Source organism: Coffea eugenioides, chromosome 7 (genome assembly GCF_003713205.1).
Source record: "Coffea eugenioides isolate CCC68of chromosome 7, Ceug_1.0, whole genome shotgun sequence".
NCBI classification, from domain to species: domain Eukaryota; kingdom Viridiplantae; phylum Streptophyta; class Magnoliopsida; order Gentianales; family Rubiaceae; genus Coffea; species Coffea eugenioides.
The window spans coordinates 5,450,684-5,474,974 of NC_040041.1; the positions used below are offsets into that span (position 1 = coordinate 5,450,684).

Sequence of the window (24,291 nt, forward strand, 5' to 3'; positions counted from 1 at the left end):
TGAGCATTCTTCCCCACAAGATGGAGATGTCCCAGAAGAGGTAGCCCTCTTGGACTAGCGGGCAATTTCTTGTTCTTGTTCCTGATTACTAATTCATTCAAGAAGAAAACAAGTACAAATCCTCCTAGGATTACTGTAATCCAAGATAAAGGTATCATAATTTGGTGCTTGGAAGATGATTAACTATCTCAACTCACTCACTGACTGAAATCTTTTTCAGCTTAATTATGCATTTACACTTGACAAGAAGTGCTAACATGCAAGGATTTGCCGAATTCGGAATATGGACTATGGACAGATTGTAGCTTGGGAAGAATGCAAATTAGCCAGAACTCTTTGAAACCAATGCCTGCTAAGGATGCTATATGCCAAGCACAAAAATTATGATACTCAATTTTACTTCAGACACTATGATACTCAAATTTTTGTTTAGACAGAAGCAGTGGAGGCCTTTGATCATCAGTCTTATGAATACATTTTCTTTTAAATTTTCCAACAAATTACACTCTTCGATTTCATACATTGCCAATCTTATTCCCTGTACAAGCAAAAAAGTTAAAAAAAAAAAGAAAGTAACACGAGTTCTGCAACTTGAAAACTCATACTTCCCATCATAAAATAACATCTCATAGAAACGTAATACGACATAACTAATCTAATCATGAAGCTCTAATCTGCATCAGCATGTTCATCTCATTAGCCTATCGCCTGAACAATGCTTTTAACATTAAGGCTCACCAGGATGCACGCCTCAAACGCCCAAACTTTCAAATCATATTGAGGATTTTGATAATTAATATGAATTCGTTTGTTAGACCAAGGAGAATGGAGGAGAGAGGGGGGGGGGGGGACTCATGAGTAAGACAATGGAACTCTGCAGTGCTTTGTTGTGTTTCACTCGTATGCTTACTATATTACTTTTCATTGTCCAATTAAATAATCATTTCATGTTCTTTGAAATCACAATTCCCTGCTAACACGTATTGAATTTCTGAATTTTGGAACAGTTTCAAGTTTTTTTCAACTTTTATTATCATTTTATTAATTACATGTTGTATATTAGTTGATATTTTATTATTTTTAACAAATATTTCATATTTCTAGCATCTTATTAGTTTTTAAATAATTAAATTTCAAAATTCTTGGGCCAACACCTTGTACCTTGGGGTTTTCGTCCTGCTTAAAACAAACAAAAATGACTTGTCCAAAGCTTTTGTCTTTTAAAACATCGATCATAATAGCTCTTTCCAGTTGAGTTTTATGATGCAACACCTAAAGTCATAAGAAGCTACTTGATTGGGGGAGGGAGGGTTAGGTTAGGTGGTATGAAAGAAGAAGTATAAGTGAAAAATCTCGGATTCGATATCTTCCATTTATACTTTAAAAAAAAAGTTACTTGATACGAAAAATACCAAATTACATTCAAAATATGGGTGGTATATGTGTCATCACGTAAAATAAATTAAATTAATGTAACTTCCTTTTTGACAAAGTCACTATTTTCTTAATGCATTACTAGTAGTAATTAACTAGTGGCGCACTCTTGTTAGACTAATTAATCAGCTTTATTCACAAATATCTGATGATGTCTTCTTGTGAGGATAAAAAAATGCAAAGTGGCAGAGTAATATATAGATTCCACAATAATCTGTAAAATCCATGGTGGTCTAAAGAGGAAATAACATTGTGAACCATTAGAATTAAGGACCGGATTTTGTCTTATCTGTTTGATTTTTGAAATCCTCTATAATTCTTTTCGAGAATTTTATGCTTGAGAAAAAAAGGAAATTAAGAGGAAAGATACATTGGAAAGAAACAAACACCCTTAATGTAGAGAAAGAGAGGGATGAAGAAGGCAAGAATGAAATTGAAACACAAAGATGTTGCTATCCTATCTATCTAGCACACATATTTCATTATATATATATGGGGGGAAAAAATGAAAATTGTAGTTGTCTTCTATCAAATTTTATATAACCACTGTTGGGATTCAAACGTAAAATAAATCACTATAGAGACATCAAGCATACAACAATTTGATGACAGACAAATCATAAGCATAAAAGAGAATTTTAGTATTCCCATATTAAACTGTAGTACATCAAATATGATAGAGCATGCTTTTGTATTAAGCGATAAAAGAAGAAGCCGTCAAAGTACTGAGAAATTTCTAAAATTATGATAAATTTTAAAAAAATTCTACAAAGGGGGCATTTTGAGTGTGGGATTCTGTCCAAGGGATCTTCGCATTCAGCAAATGCGAGCTCCCTCAACTCGCATTTTTTGAATGCGAAGTCTCTTGAATTTTCCTCCAACGAAATCCAAAAAAAAAAAAGAAAAAAGAAAACCAGACCTCGCATTTATGAAATGCGAGGTCAGTTACCTCGCATCTCTTAAATGCGAGGTCACTGTGCTCAGACCGCAGACCGCAGAATGCGATCTCATCTCAAAGCTCAGACCGCAGAATTCTGGCGTGATGCCAGGAATACCGGAGATGGCACGGGCGTGTTACTAGTGCTGCTTACACCTCCCATGTCCTTGGTCTTGTGGAGAAGGAATGTTCCAGACAGGATAGTCACAAAGCCACATACTTCAGAGACAATTTGCGATGCACAGCCACGAATTTGAAAGCCATTTGCGAAGGGAAAAGAAAATGTGCAGCGCAAAGGGTCACAAAATTGGTTGGGGATGACTGCTGAGGCAGAAATGGTAGCTGGTTGGGGTGCAAATGGCGTCTGGTGGAAGCTCAACAATGGCGGACAACAACCGACGAGAAAGAAAGAGATTGAGGGATTTTGGGCAATTTCCTCTTGGAAGCTTGGACTGGTGTCTAGCTACGCAAAAGACGAGAGAGTGAGCTGGATGTGCAAAGTTTCGTTCCAATTTCTGCCCCTCTGCTTATGGATTTGAATGCCGAATGTTTGACGTAAAGAACGGAGCTCTGTTTTTGGGTTTAGGTGAAAGAGACAGAGAAATGCGAGGTACTTTTTTTTTTTAAAAAAAAATGTATCCTAGCTCGCATTTGCCGAATGCGAGCTAAGTAAGTTCGCATTCAACAAATGCGAACAACTTCATTTTAGAAACGCCTCCACCAATAGCCTTACTTGTAGAAACTCTTTTTTTTTTCATCATAATTCAAGAATTTACTCCAAAGTACTTGATTATGTCATGGACACCTATCCTTGACAATGTTAGACATTGTAATTGCTTGATGAAAGATATGGCAAAGTAGACCTTAAAATACACGAGATACAAACTACAAATACGATGTTTTAGTTTTTAGAAACTGCTTAATTGTTTGCTCAATCGATAGGTCGGAACAGCAACCAGATGCTTGGCCCTGGTCACTACAAGGCCAAATTCCTCGGTCATGTCCAGCTCTGAAGGCAGCATCCCATTTGGAAGCTTCCAATTGAAACAATGCACCAATTGTGCCACCAGAAGACGAACAACAGTGAGCCCCAATTGCGTTCCAGGACAGCCTCTTCTGCCTGAGCCAAAGGGAAGAAGTTGGAAATCATGTCCTCTTACATCTATATTGTTCCCAACAAATCTTTCTGGTATAAACTTTTCAGGATCAGACCATGCATTTGGATCTCTCCCAATCGTCCAAACATTGATAATCACTCGTGAATCTTTTGGTATATGGAAACCATCAACTGTGCAATCCTCTCTAGCTGCATGAGGAATAAGTAATGGTGCAACAGGATGGAGCCTTAGTGCTTCCTTTACAACCATGTCCAAGTATTGCAGGTTGTCCAAGTCTGATTCCTCGACCATCCTGTCCAAGCCCACTTTTTCATTCAACTCCTGCTGGAGTTTCTTCATTACTCGAGGGTTTTTCAGGAGCTCTGCAAGTGTCCATTCAACAGTTGTAGCTGAAGTGTCCATTGATCCAGCAAGCATATCCTGCAATGAAGATGTTATTTGTATCCTAGTCGTTCAGGAGACTAAATGATGTCAAGGAAAATCACAGGCAAAAGGCATGCTACACGTGTAGACTAACAATTGAACACCATCAATTAACCTGACACTATGATCTATGACTATAGACAAACTTATTCAGAATTCAATCAGGGCTGAGTACATGGACGCTAGTTTTCCAAATGGAAAATGCTACTTTCACTTGGGGTGAAAGTTCAAAAGATGCACATGCACTGGGAAATTATAAAATCGAGGATAAGTAAGGAGCATGTAATGATCATCAGAAGCATACTATAGTCTTGTTTTGGCTAAATAACTGTAAAACTTCGTTCTCTAAGAAAGTGGACATTAGATTTGAGCAGAATTGAGAAAGAAATAAGGCATTCAATTTATCAAAAGAGACTAGTAAACCTAGTTGATTCTTGGAAACCAAGTTCACGCCTTACCAACAAAATGGCTTTGATGTGAGGGCGATCAAATTGGAATTCAGTTTCTCCAGATTTCATGAGTGCCAACATGGTATAGACAAAATCATCTGCTTGCCTAACTTTGTTTGCAGATTGCTCGTGCTCATCGATAATCTTCTCAAAGAATTCATCAAATACTTTGCCAACAGCCTTCATTCTCCTGGTCAAGCCTTGAAGGTCAAGGACTCCAAGATAAGGATAATAATCTCCAAGATTAGGTGTTGCAGCTAATTGCATCGCTTCTTTCATGACAGCTTTGAAGCCCCTCTCATCGAATTCCTTGTCAGCATACTTTTTCCCAAACACCATCAGGCAACTCATGTTCGCGTTTAGTGCAGCAACTTCAGCACTAATATCAACGACATCATGATTAAGAGCCACCCCTTTAAGTGATTCCAAAAACAATCCAAGCTCTTCCCTCCTCATAGACTGAAATGAACTGATCTTGGGGCTATTAAGCAAATTTAAGGTGCATAATTTACGCATGTTGCGCCAATATGGACCATACTGCCCAAAGGACAGATTTCTTTGCCCAAAACCGATATATTTAGCAGCCTCATGAGGTGGCCTAGTAGCAAAAACAAGATCATGTGTCTTGAGGAATTGCTCAGCTGCATGGGGGGATGAAACAATGATGTTTGACACAAATCCGAATCGTAAGTGCATGATAGGACCATGTTGCTTAGAGAGCTTATGCAAATCCTGGTGAGGATTTATTCCCAACAGATGGAGATGTCCTAGAATAGGAAGCCCTCTTGGACTAGGAGGCAATTTCTGCTTGCTCTTTCTCAACAATGAATTGAGGAGAAGAACAATTGTAAGTATTATGAAAGCTGTCCAAATCAAAGCTGGAGACATTATGATTTGGATGGTCATTCTTGCTTTCTCAATTGATCTGAGTGTTCAAGGTACGTTTCAGCTTGAATATATACAAATGCTTGGAGGGATTGATAACAAGTACAAAAAATTTTATGCTAAGCTTAGTGGAAATCGATTGGTGAATGATGCCGAAATGGGGATATGGACAGATTGGAGGCTGGGAACGTTACAATTAGTAGCATTACAATGTCTTGCTAACAATGCTCTGTATCTCAATCACAAATCTCACAAGCTTTCTTTCTTGGATCATTATTCCCAATTCATTTCCGGTTAATTATTTTTGGTAGTGTAACAATTTTTTTGATGTTTTGGAGTGTTTATGTTAACATGAATATAACTGTTTGGAAGACAACTAGGACCTAATAACATCACGTACAAATTAAGATGCGGAAATTGATTATACAGAAGAATCAAGTTAGTCGGGTTCAAAACCAAAGAAACTTTATTAAGACTAGTGGTTATGGCACACCCAATGTGTGTCCTACTAATAAAAAGATATTAAAAATGATTGGTATTATTTTTTTATTGGAAATACTAGTACTCGCTTCGTTTGGATAGAGCATTATTCCAAATAATTACTGTAGCACTTTTTGCGATATGATGTATGTGAGATAAAAAGGTGATTGGAAATATAAAAAGGTAAATTGAGAAATGTGTTTATAATGCAAGCGAAAATTTTTTTTGAAAAAATTTGCTATCCAAACATAGCACTAGTTCACTGTTGTATCAATTTTGGCGGCACGAAAAGGACGAGAATGAGCCCCAGTTGCAAATCCAGGCAACTTCTTCTGCTAGAACCAAATGGTGTTAAGGTTTTAAATCTTGTCCACGAAGGTCTATATGGCTCTCCCTGCATCATTCAGGGATGGAGTTCGGTCTATATTGCTCTCGGGATCTTGCCAGACATTTGGATCATGGCCGATTTTTCTTCCAATTCTCTCTAAAGTTTCCGTAGTAATGTCACTGGCTATAAAAGTTGCCAGAAAACGGACTGGCAAACAGAAAAAGTTGTGAATCATGTCCAGACTATTTAGGAAAGCTGCTTCTTTAGAAAGAGATGGAAATAAGTATACAAAAATGATGAACTGACAATTTTTGTTTTAAGAATGGATAGACAGCAAGTAGCAATATGTCAAACAAGATGCTAGAGTGCAGACAAATCATCAATGGAAGTACGACTTCAGTATATGGTAATACATCTCTGTCAACGTTTCCAGAAGCAAAAAGTAAACTTGATAATCCTGATTCATTTAGCTAATCGGTAGGTAGGAATAACCCTTAGATGCGTAGCTCTGGAAGTTACAAAACCAAAAACCTCAGACATATCCAAGTCACTTGGCTTAATGTTATCTGCAAGTTCCCAATTGAAACAATGCACCAATTGTGCCAGCAGAAAACGAACAACAGTGAGCCCCAACTGCATACCTGGGCAACTTCTTCTGCCTGAACCAAATGGTATTAGTCGGAAATCTTGTCCTCGAAGGTCGATGTTACTATCCCTGAATCTTTCAGGGACGAAGATCTCAGGATCAGGCCAGACACTTGGATCGCGGCCGATTGCATACACGTTTATGATGATTCGCGTATTTTTCTGAATGTGGAAGTCATCAATCTTGCAATCTTCCATTGACTCGTGGGGAAGCATTAGTGGTCCTACAGGATGAAGCCTCATGGATTCTTTTACAACCATGTCCAAATACTCTAGGCCTTCAAGATCTGATTCCTCCACAATCCTCTTCAATCCGACTTTTTCTTCCAATTCTTTCTGGAGTTTCTGCATAGCCTCAGGATGCCTAAGGAGTTCTGACATGGCCCATTCAACTGCTGTCGCAGAACTGTCCATTGAGGCGAGAAGCATATCCTGTATTGTCGAGTTAGATACATGAAAGAGTAAGAATTATGCAAAATTTGGCTTCATTTATCACAAGCACTGATTTATTTGATATAGCATTTGGAACAATCCCTTTCTCAACTGTACTGGAAGAAAAAGAAAGAGAATGAATAGAATTGGATCTTAGTAAATGCCCTCAATTTGCTTTGCATTGCATTAGAAAAACACTACAATAGTCATTTCTTCAGACTTACCAACAAAATAGCAAATAAGAATATAAAGCTACCAAACTTACCAACAAGATAGCTTTGACATGACGGCGATCAAAATCGAATTCAGATGTTCCGGATTGAATAATTCCCATCATGATGTCTACGAAGTCCTTGGTTTGCTTGTGCTCCTTGGATTCAAGATGCTCATCAATGATTTTATCAAAAAAGTTATCAAACACCTTAGCCAGAGCCTTGAATCGACGAGTAAGTCCCTGAAGATCAAGCACACCAAGCAGGGGAAAATAATCACCGAGGTTAGGCAGCGCTGCAACACGCAATGATTCTTGAATGACCTCTCTAAACCCCCGATCATCAAAATCCTTGTCCATATACTTCTTTCCAAATATCATCAAGCAACTCATATTTGCACCTAAGGATGAAATCGCTGCACTAAGATCCACAGAAGCACCGTCTGAAGCAGCCAGTTTTAGTGATTTGACCAATTTTCCCACCTCTTCTCCTCTCATTGGCAGAAATGAATTGATCTTGTGGCTACTGAGCAGCTGTAAAACGCAAAGCTTACGCATGTTTCGCCAATAAGGACCATATTGGCCGAAAGTCAAGTTTCTCTGCTCATACGCGATGTACCAAGATGCTTCATGATAAGGTCTACTGGCAAAAACTTGATCGTTAGTCTTGAGAAACTTTTCAGCTGCTTCAGGAGATGAGACAATGATCGCTGGGACATAACCAAAACGCATGTACATTATAGGGCCATGTTTTCTGGCCAATTTCTCCAAATCTTGGTGAGGATTCTTGCCTAACAGATGCAGATTTCCTATAACCGGAAGCCCTTTTGGACCTGGAGGCAATCCTTTTCTCTTCTTCGTCAAAAACAAATCTTGAAGGAAGTAGCAAACTGCAGCCAATGCTAGAGTTGACCATAGCCAATGAACACTCATCATCTTTTTCAGCTAGATAAATAATTTTACTACCTTTTTCTGATCTAAAGTATAGGCCTCAGATCAGTGATTATGTAAATAGTACTACACAGTAAGGCAATACTTCATCAACCCAAGCAATCATGAAGTAGAAGTCAAAATCGTTGAATGTGAATTAAAATAGCCGTATAACGAGTACTCTCCCTAATTAAAGTAAAGGATATCAATCGCCCTACAGGATACAGCTGAATTTTCTTGGCTTTTGCGGATTTTTTTATATGCTGTGATGTCAGAAGGGCCACATGCTTGGACAATACTAAATGGTCAAGAAGGTATCCCACCTACCCAGGTGTGCTTTGCCATTTTTCAGATAAATTTACCCTTTTAGACTATTTATAAAAAGATTTTGCTGACCAATGAAGTAATATGATCTAAAGAAAATGACATAGAACATTTTTGTCGACATCCAGCCAACGAAAAATGAAACAAAAAGGGGATAAATTTTGGATATTGGTAATCATTTTAGTATCATTTATAATCATATTCTGCTAAAGACACAACCATATGGCTAATCAAGCCCCTGTTGAAAGTGCTGAACAGTGAATACACATCATCCCAGAAGCCAATAATTGATTCCACATAAGTTGTAGGATCGATTATAAATCTGAATATAATTAAGTGATTAGTAGGGGAGCAACTGAGACAGGTAGCTACCCAGTTCATGGAGGAAAATCCACAAGTGTTCGCATTGAAGTATAGATCATAGGTAGGCTTGCTCACTATATCGCCGAAATGGAAACAAACATCAAGAATATGAAGTATCAATTGCCGGGTTCCAACTCAGGTTAGAATTTGGGGCGGCAGCAAATTTGGTAGAAGTTCAAGAAAGAAAAGGAAAAAAATGGTTTTTAAAAAAAAAAAGAATGGGTGGTTTAAGTGGGGAATCAGAGGTGGGACTTCGGAAAAAATATGTAGAAGTTATGGTGGTCACCGGGGCAATGAAGAGGCAGGAGTTGGCGGTGATCGAGGACACGGTGGTCATGGTGATGCACAAACCACTCTGTCTTCAATTCTATCCATTTTCACTGCACATGAAACTATGAGCATGTTATTATATGGTTATTTCAAAACGATAAAGAAGTCATGCAATAATACAAAGATAAAACATCTTCTCGTAAGATTGATTATATCTTTCAAGATCAGTTAAAATTATAATATTTACTTAGCTCCATGATCTTTTGCATATTGATGGCTAGAGGGCACTGCGCCCATCTGGTTGGTCAAAGAGCGAACCTGGCCAACTGGTCTGGGTAGTGTGGGGAACAAGAGGAGGGGAGAAGGGTATAAAACAATAATAAAATATTGTTTTGCATTTTATCCCCCAGTGGTATTATACAAAGCGGTTCTCCATTATATTTAGCAGTAATTAAGTAAGAGTAATACTAGTATTTCAATTAACGAAGTTACGATGGTTGTTTTCTATCGAACTTTCTCACATAAAATTATTGAGATTATGCCGATATTCTAAAACATTAGGGGGTCATGTATTAGACGAAACCATAAAGGAGTACATAATAATTTACTAGCAATTAAGTTCTCACGTTCTTTTCTACATTTGTCTTACAGTTTTGGTCTCAAGATCAGATTTTTAATGATTTGCTGATTGTTTGGATTGCAATTTTTGCAAAATAATAATAATAATAATAATAATAATAATAAGTTTTGGTGAGAATATTTTTTTCATATTTTTTTTTTCATAATAATAAAGTATCTTAGAAACGTGAAACATACATTGAACCTATCTTTCTTAGTAGTAATATGTTTTTAGAAATTTTACATAATATATTAAATTTTAAAATTAAATATATTGATGATATCATGATGATGTCATCCGATTCTTGGATGGGTTCGATCGTCCCCGACCCTTGACCTCGACCAAATCGATGGCCGGTCCGAGTTTCAAAACGTTGCAATCATGCGTATCCAAATCATCCTCGAAAATACACCTTCAATTATGCTAAGGTTGAAACTCAAGAATTAGCGATCTTGAGTTCTAGTTTTCCTACCCCTTTCCTGCTTTTTAAATCTCACATTTCCCTTGTTAGAAAAACTATTAAAAGAAGAACGTTATGCTAATACATTATAGGTCATTGTCAACATTTTTCAGAATTGAGAACTGAAATTCACAATCTTTATTCAGTAGCATAATCGGTAAGTTGGTACCACTTTAGATGCTTAGCTCTTGAAGTAGTAATTCCAAAAATCTCAGACATATCCAAATCACTTGGTTGAATGTTATCAGCAAGTTCCCAATTGAAACAATGCACCAATTGCGCTAACACAAAACGAACTGGAGTCATCCCCAACTGGATAACTCGTTATAGGTAAAGAGTTGAGGTAGAGCTTTACATGAACTCTGGGTGGCAAATATCATTGGTAGGTTTGCTTGTGCTTCTTGGATTCAAGATGCTGATTAATTATTTTCTTTGGAAAATTATCGAACACCTTAGACAGAGCTTTCAACCAACGTGCAAATCTCTGAAGATCAGGCACACGAAGCTGGGGAAAGTAATCACAGAGGTTAGCCATTGCTGCAACATGCAATGCTTCTTCAATGACCTCCCTAAACCCCCTGTCATCAAAATCCTTATCCACACCCATTTTTCCAAATATCATCAAGCAATTCATGTTTGCACCTAAGGAGGAAATGGCTGCACTAAGATTGACAGCAGCACCGTGAAAAGCAGCCTGTTTTAATGATTTCACTAAACTCCCAATCTCTCCCATTCTCATTGGGAGAAACAATTTGATCTTGTAGTTACTTAACAACCTTAAAATGCAAAGCTTACGCATGTTTCGCCAAAATGTACCATATTGGCCAAAAGTCGAGTTTCTCAGCCCATGAGCAATGTACCAAGAACCTTCATGACGAGGCCTACAGGCAAAAAAAACTTGATCATAACTCTTGAGGAACTTCTCAGCTGCGTCAGGGGATGAGACAATGATTGCTGGGACATAACCAAATCGCATGCACGTTATAGGACCATGTTTTCTGTCCTATTTTGCCAGATCTTGGTTCGGATTCTTGCCTAACATGTGCAGATGTCCTATAATTGGAAGCCCTTTTGGACCCGGAGGCAATCTTTTTCTCTTCTTCATCCACAACAAATCTTGAAGCAAATAGCAAATTGCAGCCTAAGGCTAGAGTTTTGCATAGCCAATGAATGCTCATCATCCTTTTCAGGTAGCTAAATTTGGTTTACTAGTTACTACTTTTTCTGATCTAAACGTAAGCCCAGAGCAGATATTTATGAAGCAATTTTTTATAACTCCTATGCATGTAACAATGCAATACGTTATCGCTCTAAGCATTTGTGTATCACGACATCAATACGGCTAACTTGGTTAGGCATCAAGGACAAGAATCATCGCGAGACCAAGAATTTGTCCCACTAAGTTTAAAATGTCATTAGATGGAAACCACTCTCACAAGTTGAGTTTTGTTCAACTGGTTGATACAATTCTTACAACGTTTGGTATAAATTTATATGATTTTGATATAAATTTAAATTTATCAAGTAACTAATTTTACACCAATACCATATGAGTTTACACAAAATATAGTAAGAATTATACAAACAGGGTTTGAATTGGACAGAATTTAATTTGTGAACCCGAATTGGTCATTAGACAGTCAGTCATACCTATCAAAAACGTTAGAAGATCAAGAATTTCTTTTGATCTTATCCTAGTTAATATGTGGGAACATTGTTGACTAAAAATCAAACAAATGAATACGTACCTTTCCATAATGTCACTCGATATATAATCCAATTAATAAAGAAAAAAATCTACTTAACTACAAAAGTAAAAAATAAAAACAAATCCACTGAACAATGTTTTCACTATAAAAGTAGCAAGGAAAATGAAACAATTGACAAATGCAACATCAAGATATACAAGAATTCGGAAACTTCTGTACTATGTCTAATGCTCAAGGAAGAAGCTGCTTCTTCAGATCGAGATGGAAACAAGTAGATAAAAAAGAAAACTAATTGGCAAATATTTTTATCATCAACGAATGGAAAGAGCAACAAGCAGTACGTGCAAGAAGACACTAGAGTCAACACAATCTTCAAGGAACAGACCAGTACACTTCCAGAATTGGAATTGGAGTCCACAATCTTCATTCATTTGTTCAATCGGTAAGCAGGCACCACCTTTAAATGTTTAGCCCTTGAAGTTACAATACCAAAAGCCTCAGACATATCCAAATCAGTTGGCTGAATGTTATCTGCAAGTTCCCAATTGAAACAATGCACCAACTGTGCTAGCACAAAACGCACAACGGTGAGCCCCAACTGCAAACCTGGGCAAATTCTTCTGCCTGAGCCAAATGGTATAAGTCGGAAATCTTGTCCTCGAAGGTCGATGTTACTATCCCTGAATCTTTCAGGGACGAAGATCTCAGGATCAGGCCAGACACTTGGGTCGCGGCCGATTGCATACACGTTTATGATGATCCGCGACTTCTTCTGAATGTGGAAGTCATCAACTGTGCAATCTTCCATTGACTCATGGGGGAGCAACAGTGGGGCCACAGGATGAAGCCTCATGGATTCTTTGATAACCATGTCCAAATATTCTAGGCCTTCAACGTCTGATTCCTCTACAATCCTCTCCAATCCGACTTTTTCTTCCAATTCTTTCTGGAGTTTTCTCATTGCCTCAGGATGCCTGAGGAGTTCTGAGATCGCCCATTCAACTGCCGTGACTGAGGTGTCCATTGAGGCAACAAGCAAATCCTGTGTAGTTGAGGCAAGGAATTCGCAGAGTTAGGCATAATGTCAAGATCAAAATAGGCGTCAAATTTGTCTTCATTTGTTGCAAGGATTGCAATTATTTGATTTAGCTATGAAACAATCCCTTGTTCAACATATAAAAAAAGGAGAACCTCAGAAAAGAACGCTGGTATTATTTTGAAGAAAGTAAGAACACAGAATTCAAGATCATGTTTTAAGGTGCAAAGTTTTGTCAACTAACGACAGATTTAGGTGCGTTTGACAAGTGAATTTTTTGAGTGTTTGTCTAAAATTTTACTGTAACTTACTGTAGAAGTTTTTTAAAAATTTTTTGAAATGTGTAAATTTTTTAATATTTTGAAGTATATAGTTTAAAAATTTTGAAAAGTTTTTTGAGATTACTGTAGTTAAAGTTTTTAAAAAACTTGTAGCAGAAAAACTTGGCAAAAAACTCAAATGCCTTGAATTTCTTTAGTCCAGAAGTTATAACTAACCGAAAATTTTGTAGAAAAAGCGAATAACAAATTCAACAAGCAATACAAAAATTTGGTACTATCAGCTACGTATGTGAACAGTAAACCAGCAAACCAGAAAAGGTCTAAAACATACCAACAAGATGGCTTTGATATGACGACGGTCGAACTCAAACTCAGCTTCTCCAGATTGCATAATTCCCATCATGATGTCTACAACGTCCTTGGTTTGCTTGTGCTCCTTGGATTCAAGATGTTCATCAATGATTTTATCAAAAAAGTTATCAAACACCTTAGCCAGAGCCTTAAATCGACGAGTAAGTCCCTGAAGATCAAGCACACCAAGCAGGGGAAAGTAGTCACCGAGGTTTGGCATGGCCGCAACATGCAATGATTCTTGAATGACATCTCTAAACCCCCTATCATCAAAATCCTTGTCCATATACTTCTTTCCAAATATCATCAAGCAACTCATATTTGCACCTAAGGATGAAATCGCTGCACTAAGATCCACAGAAGCACCGTCTGAAGCAGCATGTTTTAGTGATTTGACCAATTTTCCCACCTCTTCTCCTCTCATTGGCAGAAATGAATTGATTTTGTGGCTACTGAGCAGCTGCAGAATGCAAAGCTTACGCATGTTTCGCCAATAAGGACCATATTGGCCGAAAGTCAAGTTCCTCTGCTCATACGCGATGTACCAAGATGCTTCATGATAAGGTCTACTGGCAAAAACTTGATCGTAAGTTTTGAGAAACTTTTCTGCTGCTTCAGGGGATGAGACAATGATTGCTGGGACATAACCGAATCGCATGTGCATTAAAGGGCCATGCTTTTTGGCTAGTTTTGCCAAATCTTGGTGAGGATTCTTGCCTAACAGATGCAGATTTCCTATAATAGGAAGCCCTTTTGGACCTGGAGGAAATCTCTTTCTCTTCTTCATCAAGAACAAGTCTTGAAGAAAAAACCAGATTGCAGCCAAGGCTAGAGCTGTCCATAGCCAATGAATGCTCATCATCTTTCTCAGTTTGCTTAATGGTATTCTAGTGCTTCTTTTTCTGATCTAAGAATGGGCCTCAGAGCAGGTATTTATGTCTAGTAGTAGTATTGGATAGCTATGTGTAAAGCGTAATATTTTGACGGTTGTGAATGAAAAATTGTATTACGTACAGAGTTCACCTACAAGAAGCTGACTGGAAATTTCAACATTTATAAGCAGATAGACACAAATATAGGAATCTCTAGAATCCAGGAGCTGAACTATCTTTTAATAAAAAGAAATTCTTGAAGTTTGATGCTGTACAATTTGAACCGCTACTTATTATAGTAGAATTCACACCACTTCGATTCAATTCACAAATTTGTTAAGTAGGACTGTTGTCACTCAATTCCAGGACCAGGCCACATATGTGATCTATTGTTGTGCCACGTTCCACTGTGATCATACCTTGAAAAATGTCCAAGAACTTGCCGTAAATTTTTTTTCCCAATTTTTTCCAAATTTTTGTAGACTGTTGTCATAGAGGAAAAATGATAATTCTTGCGAGCTGGCCTTATAATGAGTATATGTGAATAAATTGCAGATAAGCTTGTAGATTTTTCAACTCTAGCCATCAGAACAGAAAGTGGTGACATTGTGGCTGATTGCAATCCGTCAATTGTCACAATTCTGACGTGTTACATAGTTTTTTTTTTTTTATTGTCGATATGATAATTCCTATTCTATAAATAGGGAACGAATGAACATAAAGTGGTCAATGAAGAACCCTAAAGAGATTAAATCGCCGCCGGATCAAAGAAATGCATTTGCATATGAAACTTTGAAAAAACTGTAAGAAAAATGCAAGTCAAGAAATTTTATCTCTTGACCACACTCAAGGTAAGATTTAACTCCTTTCGTGGTGGCCAACTCAACTTGACTGAGTTAGTTACATATTACATAGTTTGCCATTTCTCTCATTTTATATGGAGTACGTCATTACATATGTCTCTGCTGATTACAAAGATAAAGAAATCAACCGTGTTTTTACTATTCTAATGGTGTTATGGTCAAGGCCACCAACTTGCACATTTGATTTCCTACCTGTAGGATCCGTGAGGAAATTGAAGATCTAAAAGTCAATTGCAAGCTACAACTCCACAACGACTTCAACTTATTGAATTCATACACATGACTTTGTGTTTAACTAAGATCAAATGGATCCGTGGAGCAATCTGTTGACTGGAAGATTTTTTGGAAATAAAAAAATTTATCGCAAAAAATTTTAACACAAATTATCCTTGAATTCCTAGAAAAAAAATACTTTAGAAAGAAAATGACTGGATTCATATCTCAACAAAAAAAGAAAAAAAAGCGAAGGAGAGAGAAAGAAAAACTACAAAAAGGAGTTACAACAAAACTTCTAAGGAAATATTGTATTGGTGAACAGGTAGACCAAAAAAAATTCTTTGAAAAAAGTCTGTTGCTTTTAAGGAAATTTTGTATATTGTTAATGGTGATTTAATATGATAAAGCTTAATTTCCACTAAAAAAATATATAAAGTTAGGCTTAACTGACATTTTTGTACATTCAAATTTAAAATCTCTAGTGCCTTGGAAAAAGCAAATACAATTGATCTGAGAAAAGACAGAAATTATTTGAATATGACGGGCACATTGAAAAATCCTTGAAGACAAAATAGCCGCCACACGAGAAAGAGAAAATATGAAACTAAGGCCTTTCAATGATTTTCAATAATTTACAACTGCTCATAATGCACATGATGATAGTTCCATTTTAAAATTCTATCAAGACATCAGTACAGCTAACTTCGTTGGGCATCGCAAGACCAAGAATTTGTCCCACCAAGTTTAAAATGTCATTAGATGGAAACTGCTCTCACGAGTTTGAGTTTTGTTCAATTGGTTGATACAATTTTTACAACTTTTGGTGTAAATTTATACGATTTTGACATAGATCTAAATTTATCAACTCATATAAGTTATTTTACACCAATGCTATATGAATTTATACAAAATATAGTAAGAATTATACAAACAGGGTTTGAACCGGACAGAATTCAATTTGTGAATCCGAATCGATTATTCGACAGCCAATCGTACCCATCAAAAACTTTAAAATGGCCTAGCTAAATTTACCCGGATCTTATCCCAATTAATATTTAGGAACCTTGTTGATTAAAAATCAAACAAATGAATACCTTTCCATAATGTAACTGGATAATCCTATTAACAAAGAAAAAAAATCTACTTAACTACAAAAGTAAAAAGTAAAAACAAATCCACTTAACAATGTTTTCACTATGAAAGTAGCAAGGAAAATGTAACAATTGACTTATGCAACATCAAGATATACAAGAATTCCGAAACTTCTCTACTGTCTAATGCTCAAGGAAGCAGCTGCTTCTTCAGAACGAGATGGAGTCCACAATCTTTATTCATTTGTGCAATCGGTAAATGGGCACCACTTTTAAATGCTCAGCCCTTGAATTTACTAAACCAAAAGCCTCAGACATATCCAAATCAGTTGGCTGAATGTTGTCTGCAAGTTCCCAATCGAAACAATGCACCAACTGTGCTAGCACAAAACGCACAACAGTGAGCCCCAACTGCAAACCTGGGCAAATTCTTCTGCCTGAGCCAAATGGTATAAGTCGGAAATCTTGTCCTCGAAGGTCTATATCTCTATCCTTGAATCTTTCAGGAATGAAGGCCTCCGGATCAGGCCAGACATTTGGATCACGGCCAATTGCGTATATGTTTATGATGATCCGCGATTTTTTCTGAATATGGAAGTCGTCAACTGTGCAATCTTGAATTGACTCATGGGGGAGCATTAGTGGTCCGACAGGATGAAGCCTCATTGATTCTTTGACAACCATGTCCAAATACTCCAGGCCCTCAAGATCCGATTCCTCAACAATCCTCTCCAATCCGACTTTCTCTTCCAGTTCTTTCTGGAGTTTCCTCATGGCCGCTGGATGTCTAAGGAGTTCTAAAATGGCCCATTCAACTGCTGTCACTGAAGTGCCCATCGAGGCTACAAGCATATCCTGTTTTGTTGAGGTAAATAAATGAATGAGCAAGGAAAGTGAAGATAATTGTCAACTTTTGCTTCTTTTGTCACAGGGACTGCAGTCATTTGATATAGGTATGGAAACAAACCCTTTATCAGCAGACAGCAACAAAGAAATGATCAGCACCCATAAAAGTAAGACCAACACTACTGTTCTGAAGAGTAAGAGCAATAGCACAATAACTCAGGAAATAACTATTTCTTCAAATTTTATTAGTCCAAAGATTATAACAAGCTGAAAATTTTGTAGAAACAATAAAGACAAAATTCAACAAGGTTAAAATAACCAGCTATGTATGTAAACAATAATTCAGCCGATAAGAATTTAGAGCAACCACACTTACGAACAAAACAGCTTTGACATGACGACGGTCAAATTCGAACTCAGACGTTCCGGACTGAATAATTTCCATCATGATGTCCACAAAGTCCTTGGTTTGTCTCTGCTCCTTGCATTCAAGATGTTCGTCAATGATTTTATCAAAAAAATCATGGAACACCTTAGCCAGAGCCTTAAATCGACGAGTAAGTCCCTGAAGATCAAGCACACCAAGCAGGGGAAAGTAATCACCGATATTAGGCGTCGATCCAACATGCAATGCTTCCTGAATGACCTCTCCAAAACCCCTATCATCAAAATCCTTATCCATGTACTTCTGTCCAAATATCATCAAGCAACTCATATTCGCGCCTAAGGATGAAATCAAGGCACTAAGATCCACAGCAGCACCATCTGAAGCAGCATGTTTTAGTGATTTGACCAATTTTCCCACCTCTTCTCCTCTCATTGGCCTGAATGAATTGATCTTGTGGCTGCTGAGCAACTGTAAAATGCAAAGCTTACGCATGCTTCGCCAATAGGGACCATATTGACCGAAAGTCAAGTTTCTCTGCTCATACGCGATGTACCAAGATGCTTCATGATAAGGTCTACCGGCAAAAACTTGATCGTAAGTCTTGAGAAACTTTTCAGCTGCTTCAGGAGATGAGACAATGATCGCTGGGACATAACCAAAACGCATGTACATTATAGGGCCATGTTTTTTGGCCAATTTCGCCAAATCTTGATGAGGGTTCTTCCCTAGTAGATGCAGACTTCCTATAACCGGGAGCCCTTTTGGACCTGGAGGCAACCCTCTTCTCTTCTTCATCAAGAATAAATCTTGAAGAAAATAGCAAAGTGCGGCCAAGGCTAAGGATGCCCATAGCCAATGAATGCTCATCATCATTTCAGCTCTCCAAGCAGTACAAACTGTTAGGAAATTGATGACAGAATGCAAAGAGACAAATTGGATTGGAGTATCTTATTTTGTCTATTGTCTTCCTAATTCCAATTTAGTTAAGTTTACCATTTTTTCCTTCTTTGGTCTTGTTTGAGTTATCCTTTTCAGCTTTTTAACTAATTTGTTTGTCCACTTTGTATCATTTACGCCACTTGTGGTTTAGTGTTTGTTTACGTAACCCTCTTATGATTTCAAAAACTATATATAACCCCCTCATAATTTGAATTAAAGTGTCAAAATAACATAATTTATAATTCATAATGGAGTTAACTAAAATATTAAAAATACCTCTATATAAAGTTGAAAATTATTTATTTACCACAGGAGGGGTTATATATATGTATTAAGAACCATAAGGGGGTTATATGATAAAACACTAAATCATAAGGAGGTTATATGTTAAAATATAAAATCATATGGGATTAGAGTATCATGCATATTATGTTTATATATTTTGGTTATTTCAGTCATTTTAATTTTAAACAATGGTACAATGGTAATTTTGATATTTTCATAGGTTCCGTTACGGATGATCATTTCCGTCACTTTGACACTTTAATTTAAACTATAAGGGGATTATATATAATTTTTAAAACTATAAGGGATTATGTACAAATTATCTATATCACTGGGGTAAAATGTAATTTGCTCTTTAATTATTGGTTTTTAGTTTTAGGGAGTTTTTGACTTTCAGTTTTAGGATTTTTTTTTTTGGCATGCTCTTGATGATGAATTTTAATTGTTTCATTGTATTATTTTAGTTACAAACAACTTTTGTGATAGTTAATTAAAACGCATTACAACTATTTTTATAGATGATAGTTTAGGTAGTGCAAGCTACAAAAATTTATACTCATATTACTTACGCTCGCATACTCATGATACATTTATAGGGAGTACATATGGATATAAATAGACAGATAGATATAAATAGATTGATAGATTTTTTTTTTTATCAGCAACGATACATTTGTATAACCTACTCTATCCTAACCTAGGGAGAGGGGGAGCCTAGGGAGGCTGTGGTAGGGGCTAGTGGGTATACAGACCCAACTAGACCCATTACAACTATTTTTACAGATGATAGTTTAGGTAGTGCAAGCTACAAAAATTTCTATTCATATTACTTTCGCTCGTATACTCGTGATACATTTATAGGGAGTACATATATAGATATAAATGGACAGATAGATATAAATAGATCGATAGATGGATATATTCAAGGCCAAACAATGTACAAGATCAAATAAATGCGTGACATGCGCTTTCAGAGATGTCGTTTCAGTCAACATCTAATATTCAATTAGCAAGAGAGAGGAATTCATACCACTTCACTTGCCATTGACTTCTTTGTTTGGTTTTGCCACTTGATCTGAATTCTCATGAAATGAAATTAACCATCTGAGATGTATCTTTAAGTCAAATTTAGATGAGAAGGTAGGAAAGCTCAATTCATATCTTGGTTTGCAAGTTCAAGGAAAAAGGTTTATTAACTAGTGTTTTGTAACATTTTTGTTGTGTTGAAGGAAGCAGCTTCTTTAGAACGAGATGGAAACAAGTTACCAAATTGACGAATTGGCAAATGTTTGTGTCAATCTATGAATTGAAAAGAAGCAACCAGCAAAACGTTAGAGAGGACACAAAAGTGCATGCAGAGTCTTGAATCAAGTATGCCTTCAGAAACTAGTGATAATTCACGTACAAAACTTACACGTGATTGTATTATTCCAAAATATAATATTGTTTTAGATATTAAAATTGTGGAATTCTGATTGTTAACATCATAATATAAATTTCTATGTTTTTATTTTCTTCAACCAATTATTTTTCAAAACATTATTTAAAAGTACAATCATAGATCAACGTTTTCATAACTTTTCTTTCCTGAACTGTTTAGATATTTTGTCACTTTAATTCTAAAGCATCAAATGTTGATGGTACTGCACTTATATACCAATACAATGTTTAAAGTAGAATTGACAATTGAATGGAAAATTTAGCTTATATTCACTATTGAGAGCACCTTTTCTTTTTATACTGTATTGTTTTGGTATCTGCATCAAACGTTTTTTGTCTTTCCATGGGATTTGAGTGACCTAAATATTTTCTTTTTTATGTCATTTGATTTGAATTTTTCAACTTTGTGATTAACTTCTTGTTGTCCTTTATGTCATTTTATGATTTTTATATAGTGACTTTTCTTTCAGTTTATTTTTTTTCTATTAATGATGGGTTATAAATGTTCCATAGCGCTAGTTCAATTATAAGTATATTGTAGCCTTCATTTTTCTAATGGTTAACATGATTGATATTGATTGATTGATTATAGCGCAAATTACTATTAGTTCCCTTGTGGTTTCATCTATTGCCACATAATTTCTTAACGTTTCAAAATATCCACATTATCCTATATGGTTTCATGCAAACTTGGAAATTTAGAAAAAAAAAAAAAAAAAACTTATGTAACGTCATTAGTTGAAATACCAGTGGTGCCGTTACTTAAATGCTCAATCAAATGACAACTTAACCACCTTATACAAAATCATAATGGGATGATGTGGATAAATGCAAAATTCACAGATGCAAACCATAAGGATTTAAGTGGTTATTAAGATTTCATCACACACAGTTTTAAAGCACGTGTGGTTTAATCGGAATAACTAATTATGCATTCCGTTTACTTTCCACTTTACATAAACCCCCAAGGGAATTATGTGGCTATTTTGAAACCTTAGGAGGGTCATCTGGCATTTTATATACAAAACTACAGGGGGATTATATAGAATTTAGCGTTGATTATATCATTACTATTCAAATCCAATGCAATGTATGTAATTATTGTTTAGAGGGAAACTTAAGCATCAACGAAACAAAAACCAAATTTTGCTTACACTTAATCAAATAAAATTGGTGATACTTCTAAAGAGAGTATAGACCTAGACAGAGATAGATAAAAGTTGAGTCCACCCTCTTTACTCATTTTTGTAATCGGCAAGTAGGCACAACCTTTAAATGCTTTGCTCTTGAGGTTACTAAACCAAAAGCCTCAGACATATCCAAATCAGTTGGCTGAATGTTATCTGCAAGTTCCCAATTGAAGCAATGCACCAACTGTGCCAGCACAAAACGAACAAGGAGGACCCCCAACTGTAAACCAGGGCAACTTCTTCTGCCTGAGCCAAATGGTATGAGTCGAAAATCTTGGCCCCGAAGGTCTATATTGCTATCTTTGAATCTTTCAGGGTTGAAGGTCTCAGGATCAGGCCAGACATTTGGATCGCGTCCGATTGTGTATATGTTTATGATGATCCGCGTTTTTTTCTGAATGTGGAAGTCATCAACTGTGCAATCTTCCATTGACTCATGGGGGAGCAACAGTGGGGCCACAGGATGAAGCCTCATGGATTCTTTGATAACCATGTCCAAATATTCTAGGCCTTCAATGTCTGATTCCTCTACAATCCTCTCCAATCCGACTTTTTCTTCCAATTCTTTCTGGAGTTTCCTCATTGCCTCAGGATGCCTGAGGAGTTCTGAGATCGCCCATTCAACTGCCGTGACTGAGGTGTCCATTGAGGCTACAAGCAAATCCTGTGTAGTTGAGGTAAGGAATTGGCAGAGTTAGGCATAATGTCAAGATCAAAATAGGCGTCAAATTTGTCTTCATTTGTTGCAAGGATTGCAATTATTTGATTTAGCTATGAAACAATCCCTTTCTCAACAGACAAACAAAGGCGAACCTCAGAAAATAACGCTGGTATTATTTTGAAGAAAGTAAGAGCACAGAATTCCAGATCATGTTTTACGGTGCAAAGTTTAGTTATTTGAATTTGTTTAGTCCAGAAGTTATAACTAACCGAAAATTTTGTTGAAAAAGCTAATAACAAATTCAACAAGCAATACAAAAATCTGGTGCTGTCAGCAACGTATATGAACAATAATCCAGCAAACCAGAAACGGTATAAAACATACCAACAAGATGGCTTTGACATGACTACGGTCGAACTCAAACTCAGCTTCTCCAGATTGCATAATTCCCATCATGATGTCTACAAAGTCCTTGGTTTGCTTGTGCTCCTGAGACTGTAGATGCTCATCAATGATTTTCTCAAAAAATTTATCAAACACCTTGGCAAGATCCTTAAACCGGCGAGTAAGTCCCTGAAGGTCAAGCACACCAAGTAGAGGAAAGTAGTCACCGAGGTTTGGCATGGCCGCAACATGAAGTCCTTCTTGAATAACATCTCTAAACCCCCTATCATCAAAATCCTTGTCCATATATTTCTTCCCAAATATCATCAAGCAACTCATATTTGCACCCAAGGAAGAAATTGCTGCACTAAGGTCAACAGCAGCACCATCTGAGGCAGCCTGTTTGAGTGATTTAACCAATGTTCCAACCTCTTCTCTTCTCATCGGCAGAAATGAATTGATTTTGTGGCTACTGAGCAGCTGCAGAATGCAAAGCTTACGCATGTTTCGCCAATACGGTCCATATTGGCCGAACGTCAAGTTCCTCTGCTCATAACTAACGTACCAAGAAGCTTCATGATAAGGCCTACTAGCAAAAACCTGATCGTAAGTCTTGAGAAACTTTTCAGCTGCTTCAGGGGATGAGGCAATAATTGCTGGGACATAACCGAATCGCATGTACATTAAAGGGCCATGTTTTTTGGCTAGTTTTGCCAAATCATGGTGAGGATTCTTGCCTAACAGATGCAGATTTCCTATAACAGGAAGCCCTTTTGGACCTGGAGGAAATCTCTTTTTCTTCTTCATCAAGAACAAGTCTTGAAGGAAAAACCAGACTGCAGCCAAGGCTAGAGCTGTCGATAGCCAATGAATGCTCATCATCTTTCTCAGTTTGCTTAATGGTATTCTAGTGCTTCTTTTTCTGATCTAAGAATAGGCCTCACAGCAGCTATTTATGTCTAGTAGTAGTATTGGATAGCTATGTGTAAAGGGCGATAATCTGACGGTTGTGAATGGAAATTACAACATTTCTAAGCAGATAGACAAGAATATGAAATCTCTAAAATCAACGAGCTGAACTATCTTTTAACTTATCTCTATTGCTAATCGTGCGTCGCTTAATTAATATATGATTTTCTTATATACACTCCCTGAGGTAAAGGGTATCAAATATCAATCTCCATACCAGATACAGCCGCCTTCTCTGGTGCTTTTGCAGATATTTTTTGGGCAAGTTGTGTTGATGTCAACCCCGCGCGTTCAAGGGAAGTGACATCGAACTGATTTCGATGATATGGTCAATTGGGTCGTGCAAATTTTTTTTCACAAATATAAAAAAATAAGAATAAAAAGAAATTCTTGAAGTTTGATGCTGTTCAATTTGAACCGCTACTTATTAAAGTAGAATTTACACCACTTCAATTCAATTCA

At 36.8% G+C, this 24,291-nt stretch overlaps 6 protein-coding genes across 6 annotated transcripts; all 6 read right to left on the reverse strand.

Annotated features, from left to right (window-relative positions):
* Window positions 1–3,279: 3,279 nt before the first annotated feature.
* On the reverse strand, window positions 3,280–5,249 carry LOC113776728 (cytochrome P450 CYP736A12-like). The gene is made up of 2 exons (XM_027321791.1): window positions 4,371–5,249; window positions 3,280–3,909 (listed from the first exon to the last, which is right to left on the reverse strand). The coding sequence occupies exons 1-2, from the start codon at window positions 5,247–5,249 to the stop codon at window positions 3,280–3,282; spliced, it is 1,509 nt and encodes a 502-aa protein (XP_027177592.1).
* Window positions 5,250–6,509: 1,260 nt separating this feature from the next.
* LOC113778670 (cytochrome P450 CYP736A12-like) lies at window positions 6,510–8,278 on the reverse strand. The gene is made up of 2 exons (XM_027324145.1): window positions 7,397–8,278; window positions 6,510–7,131 (listed from the first exon to the last, which is right to left on the reverse strand). Exons 1-2 carry the CDS (start codon window positions 8,276–8,278, stop codon window positions 6,517–6,519), a joined length of 1,497 nt encoding a protein of 498 aa, XP_027179946.1. The 3' UTR covers window positions 6,510–6,516.
* A 2,406-nt stretch (window positions 8,279–10,684) lies between these two features.
* On the reverse strand, window positions 10,685–11,284 carry LOC113776729 (cytochrome P450 CYP736A12-like). The gene has a single exon (XM_027321792.1). The coding sequence runs from the start codon at window positions 11,282–11,284 to the stop codon at window positions 10,685–10,687; it is 600 nt and encodes a 199-aa protein (XP_027177593.1).
* A 1,011-nt stretch (window positions 11,285–12,295) lies between these two features.
* LOC113778413 (cytochrome P450 CYP736A12-like) lies at window positions 12,296–14,639 on the reverse strand. Its single transcript, XM_027323817.1, has 2 exons — window positions 13,666–14,639; window positions 12,296–13,059 (listed from the first exon to the last, which is right to left on the reverse strand). The coding sequence occupies exons 1-2, from the start codon at window positions 14,545–14,547 to the stop codon at window positions 12,445–12,447; spliced, it is 1,497 nt and encodes a 498-aa protein (XP_027179618.1). The 5' UTR covers window positions 14,548–14,639; the 3' UTR covers window positions 12,296–12,444.
* Window positions 14,640–16,800: 2,161 nt separating this feature from the next.
* On the reverse strand, window positions 16,801–18,831 carry LOC113778414 (cytochrome P450 CYP736A12-like). The gene is made up of 2 exons (XM_027323818.1): window positions 17,950–18,831; window positions 16,801–17,582 (listed from the first exon to the last, which is right to left on the reverse strand). The coding sequence occupies exons 1-2, from the start codon at window positions 18,829–18,831 to the stop codon at window positions 16,968–16,970; spliced, it is 1,497 nt and encodes a 498-aa protein (XP_027179619.1). The 3' UTR covers window positions 16,801–16,967.
* A 2,923-nt stretch (window positions 18,832–21,754) lies between these two features.
* Window positions 21,755–23,910, reverse strand: LOC113778395 (cytochrome P450 CYP736A12-like). Its single transcript, XM_027323796.1, has 2 exons — window positions 22,861–23,910; window positions 21,755–22,479 (listed from the first exon to the last, which is right to left on the reverse strand). Exons 1-2 carry the CDS (start codon window positions 23,740–23,742, stop codon window positions 21,865–21,867), a joined length of 1,497 nt encoding a protein of 498 aa, XP_027179597.1. The 5' UTR covers window positions 23,743–23,910; the 3' UTR covers window positions 21,755–21,864.
* Between the last annotated feature and the right edge of the window lie 381 nt (window positions 23,911–24,291).